The sequence below is a fragment of the Anopheles stephensi genome, chromosome 2 (genome assembly GCF_013141755.1).
Source record: "Anopheles stephensi strain Indian chromosome 2, UCI_ANSTEP_V1.0, whole genome shotgun sequence".
Lineage (NCBI taxonomy): Eukaryota > Metazoa > Arthropoda > Insecta > Diptera > Culicidae > Anopheles > Anopheles stephensi.
Window position 1 is genome coordinate 48,913,132 of NC_050202.1, and position 16,055 is coordinate 48,929,186.

The window sequence follows — 16,055 nt, forward strand, 5'->3', positions numbered from 1 at the left end:
GGTTAGTGCAAAGTCAAGTACAAATAAGCGTTGGAGAGCGTGCCTTTCCTACCATTGGATTGTTCGATGTTGCACTTGCGCAGTTCACGATCACTGCCCTGGCACGTGAGCTCACCGGTGGACGAGACGGCGTGTGGCTGCAGACAGGTGCGGGTCCGGATCTTCTCGTTGTCCGCGTTACACGGTGACCATTCGCTCCATTCGCCCCATCCAAGGAATGCTGCAAGGCGGAAAGAAATGTGTGCGATAGGTCGGCGATTCTTCGTCCAGGCGTTTGTCACAGTACTTACAGTCACAACTCGGCATGTCACAGCTCTCGTACTGAACGCTTTTACCTTCGCAATCGTTTTCTGGCGTTACGCTACCGGACATCGAAAGGCATAGGCGCGATCGAGAGCGTGTCCCGGTGCCACAACTTACAGAGCACGGTGACCAATCGGTCCAACAGCCCCATTCACCTGTAGAGCACACACGAAAGGATATTTAATTAGTATTCGTGGCCACTACTGTCCGATAGCCAGCTTACCTCTACATGGTTGCGTGTTGCACGCCCGTCGCGTCTTGTTGAACCCAACACAGTCCAGCTTTTCGCAGGTCCGTGTACGATGCTGATATCCACCGCCGCAGGATGCACTGCACGGACTCCACGAGCTCCATTCGCTCCAACCATCCTCACCATCCTCACCGCCACCGAAACCCGTCGCCAGTGCATTCGGATCGATCGACCGTTGGCAGGACCCATCCGCCTGACACACACGCACCTCTTCCTTCGGTGTAATCTTCAGTAAAGCCGAGTCCGCAATAGGCGCTTTGCACGTGAACCGATACCGCTTCTCCACGTATCCACCGCTCGGAATCGTTCCGTTCGACACAGTCAACCAGGGAGTCCAGGTGCCCGCCTTTCGCACATCCGGACACGGTTGCGTATTGCACACCTCATAGTCAAAGTGACATCCCGAACAATCCATCCCACCGTTCTGCGGTACCGGATTGTCACACTTGCGCCGACGTATCCGGAACCCTCCACCGCACACCGCACTACACTCGCCAAAGTCTCCGTACGGACCCCAGCCACCATCGACGGGCGGTTGCTTCGGTGCTGGGCAAGGTGGTAGATGTGAGCAGTAAATCTCGGCCCGATCCGGTCCCACACAAACACGTCCTCCGTGGGCGGGCTTTGGATTGCCACAGGTACGACGCCGGGTCTTGACCGCCATCCCACAAGTTTGCGAGCAGGCCGACCAAGCGGACCATTCCGTCCATCCACCGTGCACGGTACAGTTGGTGACGGCGATATGCATCCCGGTACACTCACGGCCTCCGTTATTCGGTGGTGGATTATTGCACGTGCGCGTTCTACACAGGCAACTGTCCGCATTAGGGCCAAAGTCTTCACCGGCCGCACCAGCGATCGATCCAGCCTGACCGGGTGACTGTGCACACCGGAACCAACCGGACCATGCCGACCAACCACCATCCACCGGAGCCGTCAGCACGGGACATTCGGTCGCATTCTGTACCCAGTACCTTGCCAGTGTGTCTCCGTTCGGTGCGATCGTGCACGCTTCCTGCAGTTCGTTCCACCCACAGTAAGGATCCATCGAGTTCAGGCAGCTCGTGCGGGACAAATGTCTTCCGCAGTGATTCGCCGGAATGCGCATCAGGGCACGCTCCGTTCCGACGTACAGCGATTCCGTGTCCTTCACGTACTGCATCACCTTGATCGGTGTTTCGGGTCGTTCTTCCGGTTGCCAGATTTCAATCACGCACGTGTCTTTGGTCCGGGGCAGCACCGAGATCTTCTTGATCGTTCCAGCGTCGGTCGCGACGTAGATGATGTGTACACGCTCGTGCAGTTTGGTCGGAATGATATCGATCGCAATGTGGCTCAAGCGTTCCAGTGCGGTGTGGTACAGGGGACGTCCCGTGATCGGTTGAATGGCTTGGTCCATCAGCTGGTACTTGGACGATTCGATCAGTGACATGTGGCGCCCGGTAGCGCTAACTCCACGACACTCGTAGTGATCGCGATTGCCAACATCCTGACCGCGCCAAGCTGCTCCCTTCGATTCCTGATGCTTGAACGCACCGTCAAATGCGGTTTGAATGGCGGACAGGTTGTACGCGCAGATGGCTGATCCGTGAATGCTGTTCCTGTAAGGACGAAAAACGAACGAGTAAATTAGAGAAAAGGAATCTCGATTTTCGGAGGTTAAAGCAACTAGCGAATACTTACTCTGGTGTGGTGAAGGTCGCATACAGGACACCTTCGTCCTGCGAGTACACCATACCCTGCACCTCGTTGTAGTAGAACGGATAGTTCCCGGGCAGTGAGCAGTTCAGCCGTGCCTTTACAAACGACGTCCAGTTGTCCTTCAGGATGCCCAACGTACCGCCGGGATCGTTCTTGCAAACGCGTGCTATCCGCGAGTAGATGATCTTCCCACAGTTCATATACTCAACCGCTGCCTCACGCAGCACGAAGTAAATGAACCCACCGTGCTCGAAACTACCGGCAAACTGTGGTTCATTCAGCCAGAGCGAATTGTACTGCACCGTACGCAGTATGCGCGAATTGTTCTCCGTAATGTCCGATCGCATGATCGCGGAATCGAGACCGGAAAAGTCAGTCGCCGAACCGACAAACAGTTCGCCCGATTCGGACATGAGCGCCGTCATGTTAGCGTTCGGATTGAACGGACATTTGGCCACACCGTCATCGTTTCGCGTCACGGAAAGGTCCTCCATGTGGCGGACGGTACAGCGTGGATTGAAGGCGTGAGTACCACAGGCATAAAGCTGACTGCCGTAACTCTGCAGCACCATCACGTAGTTATGGCAGGCATGTTCCGATTGGCCTTTCTGCAGGCAGAGGGCACGCATACTGGCCGGTACCTCCCAGGGCGCTCGCTCGATCTCATCCAGACGCAGCGAAAACCGGAACAGATTGTCTCTGTGGAGCAGAAAAGAACGAAATATCATCAGAAACGGGGAATTATCATTTTTTACGATGTTGAAGCGGTATTGACGCGTTGAGGATAGTTTAAAAGATATGTTTAAGGGAAAGGCTTGCTACGGGTGATCAAGGTTCTGAAGTACAATCAGAAGTACGGTCGATATTCTGTGATCACTTTATCATAAGTTCTTACTAGACTTTTGTAGGTTCCCAAGAATATCTTCATAGTCATAGTTCAAACTTCTTAGCGATTGATGGAAGATCCTTTAAGAATATCAATATTTTATTATTGGTTACTTTAATTTAAATTTTCAACGGACCTCATGGCTTTGTTCTGGTTACTTAAAATTATCTGAATGTTAAAACACAAAGAGTAGGCCAAGATGACTGGAGAGGTCACTAACGGAAACAAGAACTCACGAAACGGATACTATTAAAAATATGTTGACATGCGTCAGAGAACCCGAAATTGGAATGACGTTTCTCTAGAAGGAGTAATCTTCTTAAAATAAAGGTTGATCACAGAGAGCAGAGCTGGCGGCGATCCAGGTCGATCCAGTAGTCCACTATTATCCACGAGAGCCATCCAGGAACCGTGGGCTAGCCTCGCGAATTTTCGCTAGATGGCCTCCAGGCGCTCCAGGGATCGAAGATCCGCAGACCACCAAAGAACAGGAGCATATTCTACTACTGATCGAACTAGCGAGTAGTAGAGCATTTTAGACGAAGTTGGATCAGATCAAGATGAAGATCAGATCAAACCTTACTAAGCATCTGCATTAACCATTATCAAGCAAGCAGTGTTCCTGTCAGCGATCCCGAGAAACATATATTTGAACTTCTTAAACTAAGCTGGAATATCTGAAAAATTGTTGCCTTGATGTCCTTCTAACACGCAGGCGAAAATAGTTCCTGTACGCCTGAGAAGATAACTTGTCTTACTCTTGACAGTACTTGCATTGCTCTTCATAATACGATTAGTCAAATTGAATTGTTTGAGTAAACTATCCTAACTGAATAATACAAAAAAATACTTCCCACAGGTCTTAAAATATTAAAATTTGAAGTCTAGCTCTTAATATTGACAATCCATTTTGGAGAACCACCGCGCCTCTATAATCGATCGAATCCGCTTCGGTCCTCTTATTGTGAACTTGGTACCATTTTGGTTTGCCTTTCGCGTGCTATCTGTCCACCGAGCAGCGATCACGAGTCAATTAAAATGTTATTTCCTTTTCATTACCTTTCCCAACACGGACGCGCCGTCGTCCGGTGACGCATTTTAACAGCTGCCATAACGTTCCATCATTGAAATGGACCGCTTCATCCCCGATTATGAAGTGACGGCGGCGTTAGGTCCACCATAAATCGCCACCATAAAGTGTGCAAATAAAGTTTGGCAAAGTTTATAAAACCGACGTATGGGCAAAGCCATGCGACAGCATACAGCAGATCGTGGATGGTACAAAAAAAAAGTTGAGTTGATGATTTAAAGGCAACAGGGAAGAAGCGAGGACGCAGACGACGAAAACGTTGCGAATGCGACTAAGCGCCCTCGCGAAGGTGAGTTTGGCAGACGGGATTCCGGCACTGTTGTTTTGACTTAAAAAGGAAACCAAGTCACAAAAACTTGGGCCCGTCAGGGGTTTTGGTTGGCCTCGTGGGTGTGCGATCGTCGGCATTGCTTGCTCGCTCTCGGTGGTGTGATTTTTGGAGGCGCCAAACATTAATGATTTTCCATGTTTAATTTTAATGCCCCTGCTGCACGCGGGGAAAAGGTCAGAGTTGAATTGCCATTCTGGTTGTGAATAAATATTAGACAGCGCAGGATAGCGAGTAACATTTGATAGCACGCACCTTGTGGGAGCTTCCAAATGGTGCATCCACATCAAGGATTTATGGAGTTTGATGGATTTATTAACGTGATCACGATCTTCTTGAAGTAGAAAAGACAACAGAGAAAGCTGTAGGAAATTGCGCGCAAAGCTCTATGCAAGCGTATCGATTACCTAGGATCCTGAGAATTGGGTCTCAAAGTCCCTGGACATTGTCCCTCAGAAATGGTGTCTTCAAGAGATTCAACTTCAGTTTAATCAGATCATTGATCTAATATCACTGTTGACTAAAGAGGAATTCTTCCCAAGCTCCTGACTCAAGCTATCTAACTCATTATCCTAAACTGAGCTTCCTCGAGAAATTCCTCGATAACCGTCAACGATATAACCGTGTGATTAGGCATCAACATCCACAAATTTCACCAATTGCTAATGCATAATTCGGTAATTTATTTCACGTAAGGTAGAGCTTCACAATCGCTACCGGTTCACCTGGTGCCACTAAAATGGTAACAATAATCATCACCCGAAGCTCCCAAACAAGGAACGCGGGTGCGATATCGTATGCAAATCGTGGGGCATCATCCATTTAGTCAAATCCCGTAAGTAATCGACATAGATTTGATCGGTACAATTTATGGTTCGAGTGGGAATGTGAGTGTGTGGGTCAGTTTGTCTGGGTCTGGTCACCGGTTATTGTATAAAATGCAAATCCACACCTTAATCCCACGACGAGCAGGTGTCCGCCTCGGTTGAACTTATATAGAATCGAACACTGGAGGACTCAGTTACTATCTTTGGGTTTACTATATTTATTTGGTTTGAGTTTAAGATAATCCTGAACGGGTGTGGACAATAAATATCGCTTCACATGTCCCACTTTTCTTGCAGGACAATGCAGGGTGCAGCAATATTGCTTCGATGTCTGCTGAAGCGGACGTACAGTGCGTCTTCTGGCGTCGTTCGTTTAAGCACCAAGAACACCAGGTCCATCATCCTACGCGAGAGGTTAATTAAGGGGATACACATCGTCGGTTCGAGACAGTGTCAAACCGAAAGGACATGCCAAGTGTCCGTTAATTTCAGAACACCTTCTTCTTCGTTCTGTGTCAAGCTTGCACTGCGGCATTAAGATTACAATGGTGCCCAAACCATCGTCTGAGGCACATTACATTCATCTACGGTGCACTATTACTACACCCCGGTTGCGTTGCCACCTTGAACTGAACGATGTCCAGACTGGTTGAAAGCTTGGTGTCTCGTGACCACCTTCAGCTGGCTTAATTCAACTTTGGGATGAAGTCATGTGCTGAGTGTCATCATCCGGGTGATGATGCTGCGTGCTAAATCCGTACCCCGATGATCCTACTGCACGTGCCTTTACTATAATTGTCCATTCATTGTCCATTCCGTCGTTGACCTTACAGTGTCTTATTAACCCAGCACGCTACACCCAGAGCACATGGTACACCCGTTCGTCCTGCAGGTTAATGAGACTCATTCATTCCGATAGACCTCTCCGCAGCGTACGTAGGACACACCATCGTCCCAGGACAAATTCGCCAATTCGCCCGGCACACAAAACCCCACACACGCGATCACCGAAAGTGTGCCACCAGTGATCGTAGCTTGGTTGCGAAAAAAAGCCGGCAATGACACCGACACTTCACCGGTATGACAACCGCACCCAAGCTGGCCGGGTCGCCATTTGCGTACACTAAGTTGCGCACTTGCGCGATCGATCCGACAGCGTAATGGCGGCAAATTACTCCACGATCGGATTAGGTGTAAATGCTGTACCCTGTACGAGAGTTTGCACTTTGCGAGCTGCTCGGGTCGATCGAGGGATCCAGTTTTGGTTTTTGCAAACCGGACACTCGAGATCGCGAACGCCATCGATCGGACGAGTGGCGTCTGCGCCATGGTCGAGCGTTTGATCGCCTCCGGATTCCTCGTCCACTACAACACAATGGCGCGTACTTTGGCAGGTTGTCTTTGGGGAAACAACTTTTGAATTTAATACACACACACCGAGCGATCACACTGATCTTGCAGAAGATATGAAGTGCGTTTGAGCCAGGCAGATATCCACTTCAGGTGAGATACCTTCAGGCGATGTTGGTGCGGTTGCAAATTGTTTTGGAAGCGAAATAGAAACAAGAGAGAGAGAGAGAGAGAGAGAGAGAGAGAGAGAGAGAGAGAGAGATAAGAGCAAAAAGAAAAGGATTGAATCAATCAGATGACAGTTTTATTAATTGGTCACCATAAAGAATCCATATTTATTTGGCCGTCTGCTGTAGTGGCGTTGGGCGAACGTTGGTGCTCTTGATGGTGGCTCACTACCTTTAACACCATCGACCAACGTGTTCGACCGCTTCAGAACACGCAATTTGCGGAGGAGTCTACAAAGCACTTCGCTTGGGTGGGTATCCATCCTGTGTTCACAGTATTATTCCTAGCCAGAGTGTTCCGACAATGCATTAAGTATGTCAGTGATTTTTACGACTAGTTTTAGCAGTAACATTTGTTTTGCGCCACCTGCACACGACCGGCTGCAGTGAGCTTTCTCGAGAGTAATGCATTATCTCGTTACGCAGCAGTTTATGGGGAGGACTGTCGAGATTTGTCGCACTGGGTGGTATACGCAGGTACAGCTGGCTACCCTAAGCCAGCAGAATAAAGTCGATTTACGATACGTGTTCAAGGATGTTAAGAGTGCTTTGAATGGTGGTGGCGATTCCAAACTAGCAACTCTCAACTCGATCCGGCGCACTAGAAGCCGTGCAAACTTGAAGCGGTGTGTTGATGCTAATTCGAATAGTCATTTTGACCGTCCTTATGCAAACGAAACACACCTCATCACATAACGTGATACAGCGAATGTATTGTTTCTTCTCACAAAACGCTCTGAGCTCAGTGAGAAAGCCAGGATTAGCCAATCCAACACACACACGTTCGGATCGCACGACGTTATGAGTGACTGTTTGGATCATAAATCCATTCCTTTTCGCTCAAACTTCCATCAAATAACACCATTAATCAAACAAATTAGTTCCAACGCGTCAGACCGGTCGGATAGCTGATAGGGGAGTGCCCGATTTTGCTTTCCCGATGCACGGGGAGGCAAACATTTCGCAGTGGGAGAAGTCTAGTGAGGCCCTTGAAAAAAGCTGCCAACCTGTCCCCCCCGGAGGTTCAATGTTGGACCCACTAATACGCATCGGGTACGCTGATAATAAAGTATGTGAAGGTGAACGAGTATTAGAAGAGGACACGCACGCAACACACCGCACGATCAGGTGCGACCAGGTCAGCATCATGTTGACAAGCGTCAGCCGAGCAACAGAAACAGCATCCCACCGAGCGGTGTTGTATGTGGAATGGTTGACACTTTTCGATAAGCAGGTTGTTGTTGGTCGTGAAAACTTTGGTAGCGTCTTCTTTAAGCTGTGCTTTTTGTTATGCAGATGACAATTCATCTGTCTGATTTCGGTTGATAAGCGTGTGAGGATGTCCTTCACGAGATTATCTTTGCGTTCGAAAATCCGAAAATGAGCTTATCAACTGCTAGTCACACTCCACAGGTTGCATCCCGCCATTCTTTTTGCCTCTTGTTCCCTGAGCAGCAGATGACGTTCACACGGTGCATCCGACTCGCTTGAATCCGTAACCGAATCAGACAGACGGTAAGGTAATGGCAATAACATTTGCATCTTAATGCACCACATTATCGGTACGACAACATCATTAGAAAGCTATCGTATCGTAATTCATATTACTTTATGTGTTTGAAATCATTAATCGAATGAAGGAAGCGTCTGTGCAAGGTGGAGGCAACATCTTCATCAGGGATTAGCAACCAACTGAAGCTTCGAAATTATTCTTTTAAATAATAAGATAACTGATAACTTCTTCTTCGCCTACTCAGGGCAGAGGCATGTCTTTGACAGAGCCAGGGCGCCAATCCGTTTTGCCAGGAAACTCGGGTCAGGGTTGCATTCCTCTAACTAGAGGTGCATCCGATCGCCGACAGATTAGACAAACGCCTTCCTGGTGGGGAATATGAGTCCGATATCCTCCTACCGGTTTTGACCATCGTCAGGATATCTACGTCGCCAAACATGTGTGTGTCCGTCAATTCAAATGGCGAGTTCACTGGCGTCCTCTGACAGCACAGTCCAAGACTTGTATCCGTGGAGGACTACCGGGTGTATCAGTGTGCGATAGAGCATTTTGTGTGCTGTGGAGTCTTCTGGATCGCTAGTAGAGTCCATGGTAAGCTCTAGTCTCCTGAACAATGTGTCTACAGATATCGCTGCTTACGTTGTTGTTCGAAGTTATGATTTTACCAAGATAGCATAACTCTCATGCCACTTCAAGACCATCGGAATTTGGTAGGTGATGTCCATTATTCCTAATGGCATATGAATAATAAGTCTAGGCTAATCCAAAAAATAGGATCGCTTCGGTAGTGTACTTGATAGTGAATAATGGGATCGGCAGTAAATCTGATCCGGATCTGTATCCTCAGACGCTAGACTGTCTATCCAGTTTCGGGTAATTTAAGCCAAGGAAGCCAGAAATGGCAAGATAAATCCCCTTGAGGTTAAAGTGCGAAAGAAGTGTAAGATTCTGGACAATTTCAATGAATTAAACAATTTTTCCTCTGTACCTCTGAATCCCTGAGATTGTGAATGAGGACCAGAACTCTATTAATTTTGGGTTGAGGCCTAGTATATTTCTATTAGCTTATAAGAAACTATTCAAAAGTCTTCGGACCAGACGCAAAGCATCAGTACCTCGATATAAGTCGGCTTCTTTAATTCTTCCAAATGATTTAACGCCAAGATTCTTTGTATTAAAATAGCTGACAAGGTAATACTAGTCGAATAATCGTTTATAGGATCGTTTTATAGGATAATGATATCCAGACTCCGCCGAAGCAGATTATCTCTCCCAAATCCACCACCTCGCAAGCCAATTAAATTGCTAATCCCTGCTTCACACCGTTTTCAACCTGATATCCGCTTGATAGTGACAGTTGATTATCCGGCTTAATCTTCTCTGTAAAATAATTACACTTTACACCGCCAATAACTGTATAAGCGTATAGGTTTGTCTCCTTAATATCACCACTGTTCCGGGGCAGCCCACGATTGCCAGTGTCAAAGGTGGTAGTAAAATCTAGGGAAAGCGATTAAATACGACAAGAGGATCACTTTTCCGCCGCATTGAAGAGAGCTGGAAAATGCTGGAATTAAATAAAGATAATAGTAGGCTCTCGCGAAAAAAAACCTGATCTCAGCCGCCAGCAAACTCCAGTTGGGAGTGATTTTAATTATCGGTATTTACCCCTTACCCGCACAGGTTTATTTAAAGGGTAGATTGCTCGGATGTTCCTCGGGTAAGATTATACTGCTCCGAGTGTCATCCTTGATCATGGTACTCCGGACGTAAAAGTAACACCAAGGTGGTAAGAATATAATTGAAGATTAGAGCTAAATTGAGATACCCTGGTGATCGGGGTCCAAATACTTCCAACTCCAGCGAGCGATCCAAACCGAAGGTGCAAACATTTCCTGGACTGAACAGGGATATCTGGCAATCCGCGTGCCGGACCGAAACAGATGGTGAGGATGTGATCACGGCCCGTCATTGGAGCGCCACCTGACAGCGGTGGCTCGCGCATCACAGCGCAGATCGGCGGTCACCCGGTGGGTCATCAACGTTACCGTGTCGAGCGGATTTAATTGGTAATTGCTTGTTGTTGAAGCAATTAAGCCTTTGCCGTTTTTGCGTGCCCCGTGCCGTTGAACTGACATGTACGTGCGTTTCGGGGGGAAGATATCGTTAAGACCTACTCGCTCCTTTTTTTATTTGCAGTGATTAGAGGAGTAAAAGGTGATTATTAGCGGTACGTGGTTGTGACTGCTGCTGCGGCATATCCCTGTGAGTAGACTCTCCACTAGTGCGACCAATCAAGAGAGCCAAGATTCCGATGAGGTAGGTCCGGAATGGCTCCTATCCACCCACTAGCTTCGCGTAGGTGTCCATTTGTTTGTGCGCTAAATAATTACATCGGGCAGCAGGATGGGACAGCAATTGGTACGGTGGGACTCTGCTGTTGCTTTGCGCGTGTTTATGTGAGTTCAATAGACGCGTTTGCGTACTCGTAATGGTGCGTTTCGTTGGTAAATTTTATGTCCGTCTCGTCGCGACCAAGTGGGTTAATAAAAAAGGAAATATTAAATTAAGGTGAACGTACAAACATGGTTGTGATGCGAGGTAGTTTTATGAACTTTGAAAGGTATATCAAGGATCATAATTTAAAAATTTAAATCCTTCGATGCTTAGAGGAATATCTTTGGAAGAATGCACCATCATCAGACGGGCAGGTTGTTGCAGCTGCATAATGCTCACTGCTTAACCTTGTCTTAATTTGCCCATCACTTAAAATCAAATGCAAAATCGAATACAAAAAAAACCGTCCAGGCACGCAGACATCTTCTTAAAGTCAATCAAACCGTACAATGGCAGGCAACTTAAAGCCAAGTCAGCCATATTCGAGACTGCAAAATACAACTGGCGCATCAGCATCGAAGGGGAGGTTTTATGTAAAGATTATCGTTTAAAGTTGCACTAGAATCACGCAAGACCGATACCGATATTTGCACTCCTCAAGCAGAATCCTCTTCTTAGAGATGCCACATCGTTCAAAGTCAAAGTGGCGGATGATGGCGGATCGATAAATATGCATCATCGACCGGGGAAACGTTGACCACTCACTCACTCACATCATTTCACGCTGATGGGCGTGCGTTGGACTGACATACAACAAAAAAAAGCAGAGTAAAAATGCATTTATAATACCTTCCGAAGAGGTGGTTCCACTCGAGCATTCGAGTGGTGATATAAATCACGTACTAAAATCGAACCCTCTTCAACGATACGCACCAACACGGGCACGAACAATCGATCGGCGGGTGAATCGGCGCATTGCTTCTGAGCGTGTGCGACATTAGAGGAAAAAAGAAGAGGTTGAATCGCTTGAAGACTGCCAGACTTATATTATGCTGAAAGTGGGCCCACCATGTGGGAGCTAATTGAAAAACCGACAAGACATATTGAGATCCGTTGCCACGAGTTCTAATTGGCTTTTGTGGTGATCGGGAAACGGGGAAGGTTATCTGAGGAAGATGAGCGACGATGACGGAACTTCAAGATGATTTGCCATTGAGTTAATGATGAAGAATTGCGGACATACTCTGCCGCGCTTGTCGTGCAAGCATTGAAGAAGAGATATTGTGTAGAAATGATGGGACATGTTATTTATTAGTCAATCATTGGTCCTATTATACTAGATGTGTAACATTGTCACTGTACTAAACGGGCACGGGAGGTCCCTTTAACTGACTGGACATTGGAGAACATTCATGTTCGACTGATAGTTTATTCTCTTTCTCTTTCTGGATAAGCTGTTCGCGTCACCTACATAGAACAAGGCCACTCTCACAGCTTATTTGCAACTCTATCGGACTGTTGTTTCGAGTTTGTCCACCCAACCAAGCGTTGTTTGTAAAACACGCTCAAAAACGCATACAACACACCATTAACTGGCCCGGCAGACTAGGTCACATTCGCCATTTGGTTAGAAACAATTCTCTTTCAACAGTTTCGGATGGTGCAAAAAAACGCCAACTCAATAGAATTCAAATGTGAACCACATTCATTCATGCACTTCGATTGCCTCCTGACCTAATGGCAACGCTATTGTCTGGCGAAACCGCGCCACGTTGATACTGTGCCCCAACGGCAGCAGTTGCCTGAAGTACAACCAACTTAATCAAACAAAGAAAATGCAAAACAATTCCTGCCAACATCAATCATCTTACGAACGGACGGTACCAGTCGTCCAGAGCCTTGTGTGGTCAACACTGGCGGAGACTGCTTGAGATCCACTCTCGAGTCTGTAGTGCAGTAAAACCTGCAGAAAGGCAGCATGAAATTGGAGATCGGTCATTTTTTTGTTTGTTCAAGTTCAGAGAGAATTGTCCTTATCGTTGATTTACCATACAATGTACGGTAGTGTGTGTTTGGCGTTGCGAGCTGCTTTACAGCTATCTTACAGCTAATAGCCTATTAACCTCTGGATAGTTGCTTAGATTAATCGAATACTGTTGCGGAATCCGGGAAAGGTAATCGAGATGGTAAGAACCGGTACGTGAATGGAAAATGGAATTTCATTTAGATAGGACGGAATTTGTGTCACATTGAATTTGTCAGTAAGAATGGAGATAAGTAATATCTGAAAGCTTTCGAATTGCATGTGGTAAAAGGTGTACAAATTGAAAATATTAATTTGAAAAAATATTACATTCTCTAGTTGTTTTCAAATTTTATAAAACTTTTAAGTATATAACAGAAGCATCCTCAGGAATTGTGATGGGAGCAAGTAAAATAATACGTTTTTGACTATATCTTTCTCTGTCTGTAAATATACCAAGAAACAGAATACACTGTACAAGCTCTGTTCGGTGATCTCACCACTTAGTAGCGAAATAGACTCGCCAGGATCCGGTGGGATGGAAAGGTCATGAGAATGGGTTCCTGAAGACCCAGCCCTTCCAGTGTTTTAAGGCCGTCCACATGAACAGAGAAGAGGCCCAAATTGAGATGAATTTATGCATCCACCAGAAAGTCTGAGAATACATAGACAACTGAGACCTCTGCAACGGACCAAGACCAACGGTTGTAACGCTGGATAATGAAATCAGTAAGTTTGCGAAATGTCCGTGCTCTCAGACTTTGAATGCTGTTGAATACTCCAGTAGTTGTCACAAAGGCTTTATCCCAGACATGGGCAAGACGTTTTGTATAATAGTGTCAATCCTGTCCAGAATACTTTCCACCGTTAAAACGGATGCTTCGACTACTGTATCCAATTTTTATAGCCCTAAAACCACCTGGAGTATAATAACCTCGAGAGGTCTCGGTCTGCCATTTCTGGTTTTCTGTGACTAGATTTTAGCCGTAGTAAAGTCGTCAGCCCTACGCACGGGGAGGCGGTCTGGATGGGATTTGAACCCCGGTCCTGCTGTGTGAAGATCGGCCACCAGACCTCCCCATTTACGCAACCTTATGCATCAGCTATTGTCTGTTAGATTCCAATGAAGCAAAAATATTTCATCTCAAAAAATCAAATTCTTGCACCATATTTCCATGACATGTGGGTGCAATTGGCTACAAATGTAAAACAAACCAACAATTTGTCGGTCCGTTGTCCGGTGTGCAAATAAATCACTCGCGGCGCAATCATTAGCTGGCGTGCGTGTGTGTATTTAATTTTCCAATAAGATCTACTCGAAACACCCACCCGGGATACTGCAATTAAATCTAAATAGGTCCACCCCTTAGCTAGAACAGTTCCACACGCAATGCGCAGTGCGATTCGTGATCTTAGCCGTCGAGGTTTCGAGTTTACTTTGTGGTCTACAGTTGGTGCCACCACATGAGTGCACAGTGCACCACTTGTGAGAGTGGCTCGTTAGTATGATTATTAATTGATACGGCGGCATGATCCAGTTAATCTAGAATATCTTACTCCCCAGTGCCAGTTCATTCATAGATTTCCGCTCGCCGTCAATTGGATCACCATTATCACCCGGGCCGGTCTTTGATTGGCGGTGATCGTTGTAACCGATTGACGCGCTTTATCGAAACAGGATGCAGCTCGAGGCGGAGACCCCGCACACGAAGGTCAGAAAGGTGCCGTGTAGGAACACGTATCATTAGCATACGGGGCGGTTGAAGTCTGTCGGAGCGCTACTCTTCTAGCCAGCGTGTTCCGTCTTCCGCTGGTGCAATGTTAAAGTGCAACTGATGCAAATGACCACCGGCTGGGACGAGCCGGCACGAATACGGCACGAATAGGTGCCCCACCGGTGACAAGCACCGGGAAGCCGTTGCCAATGAAGCCGTTAGCATTAAAATGATGTAAATATGCAACTGCAACTTGAACATGATTTTGCCATCCAAACCACCACCACAGCACGCCGCACATCGATGGGAACTTTGTGCCGAGATGGGCCAAGCCAGCACCACAGCAGTACGGCTGCGGTGTTTGCGGTGTAACTGCGCCTTGCTGATGCAAGTCACGTCCTGAGAAGTCGCGCAAATGAAAACGGGATTCGTTGCGGTAAGTTAAGCACGTACAGCTGGCTGGTTGGGATGGGCGTAGTAGTGGTGGATCATGGAGAAAGGGGCGCACCGGCCAGGCCACAACACATGATCATATTCTCGTACAGGGGGTTTTTATCAATATTTCACACGAACCAGAAACCTGTCCGAAATTTGAAACTAAACAGACGTTTGCGAAGAAGAAACTGTCGGCGAAGGAGACTGCAACAAGCCGACGAGCCCAACAAGAGCCCGATCGATACAAACGGGCCGATTGAAGCAAGTGTGGACAGCGGAAACAGCGACAACGAAACCTCGACGATTGCCAGTTGAATGCAGGTTGCAATATTACAAACCAAGAAAAAATATGACGCCACAGTGCAGTATCGTGGTGTCTTGCATCTTCTCCACTGTCTCGGCCACGTACGGCTATCGCCTCTTTTCTCGATGATGCTTCAAGACTATGGCTCGACCAGTTCCGGCTAGCGGCACGGTTTTGGGTGATATCGGAACGGTAGAAGCTGGTTCGTGTTATGTTGGCCGCGTTCGGCGCGTTGCATCGATTGAATGGTGCGCTCGTACCATGCACCCGATGGTGCATGAGATGGGCTGCCGGGTTTCTTGATGGAAGCATCAAGGTGCAACCTTAAGCATTATGACAATTAAAGCATGGTGTGCGATGTCGGGTGGATGAGTTTTACGAGCGTTTAGTTTATAAAGATAGGCAGTAAATATAAAGTCAGTGTTTTATAGCAAACGCTTGCAGAATTATGGATATTTAAAGTATTATTTCTGTGGATTGGTTTGACCAATCCGGAATGACTGAGTGATTGAGCTAACCTCGTGAAATTATGGAGAATATTGACGGATTTCCCATTCGAGCACTTGGAGCAACTAGCAGAATTTTCGAGAGGAACTAACAATATTTGAGATATTGCAGGGCTCTTATCAAGATTAAGATTATCAGCTAGAACTGGAAACTGTTGATTCTGTTCAAGTTTATGTGTAATATATCCCTTTATTTCTTGACTGCTATTTGAAGAACTTTCGGCTACATCTTGAAAAGAATCCAGAAAAATTTGAATCCT

General features: G+C 46.8%; 1 protein-coding gene across 2 annotated transcripts in view; it reads right to left on the reverse strand.

Moving 5' to 3' along the window:
* The window catches only part of LOC118508349 (semaphorin-5A), a 132,035-nt gene that overhangs the window by 1,528 nt on the left and 114,452 nt on the right, over positions 1-16,055 (reverse strand). For both annotated transcript variants that reach the window (XM_036048043.1, XM_036048042.1), the window contains exons 5-8: positions 2,237-2,953; positions 527-2,154; positions 291-458; positions 53-220 (exon numbers count right to left, since the gene is read on the reverse strand). In XM_036048043.1, the coding sequence (XP_035903936.1) occupies positions 53-220; positions 291-458; positions 527-2,154; positions 2,237-2,953 (2,681 nt within the window). The remainder of the gene's footprint in view (positions 1-52; positions 221-290; positions 459-526; positions 2,155-2,236; positions 2,954-16,055) is intronic.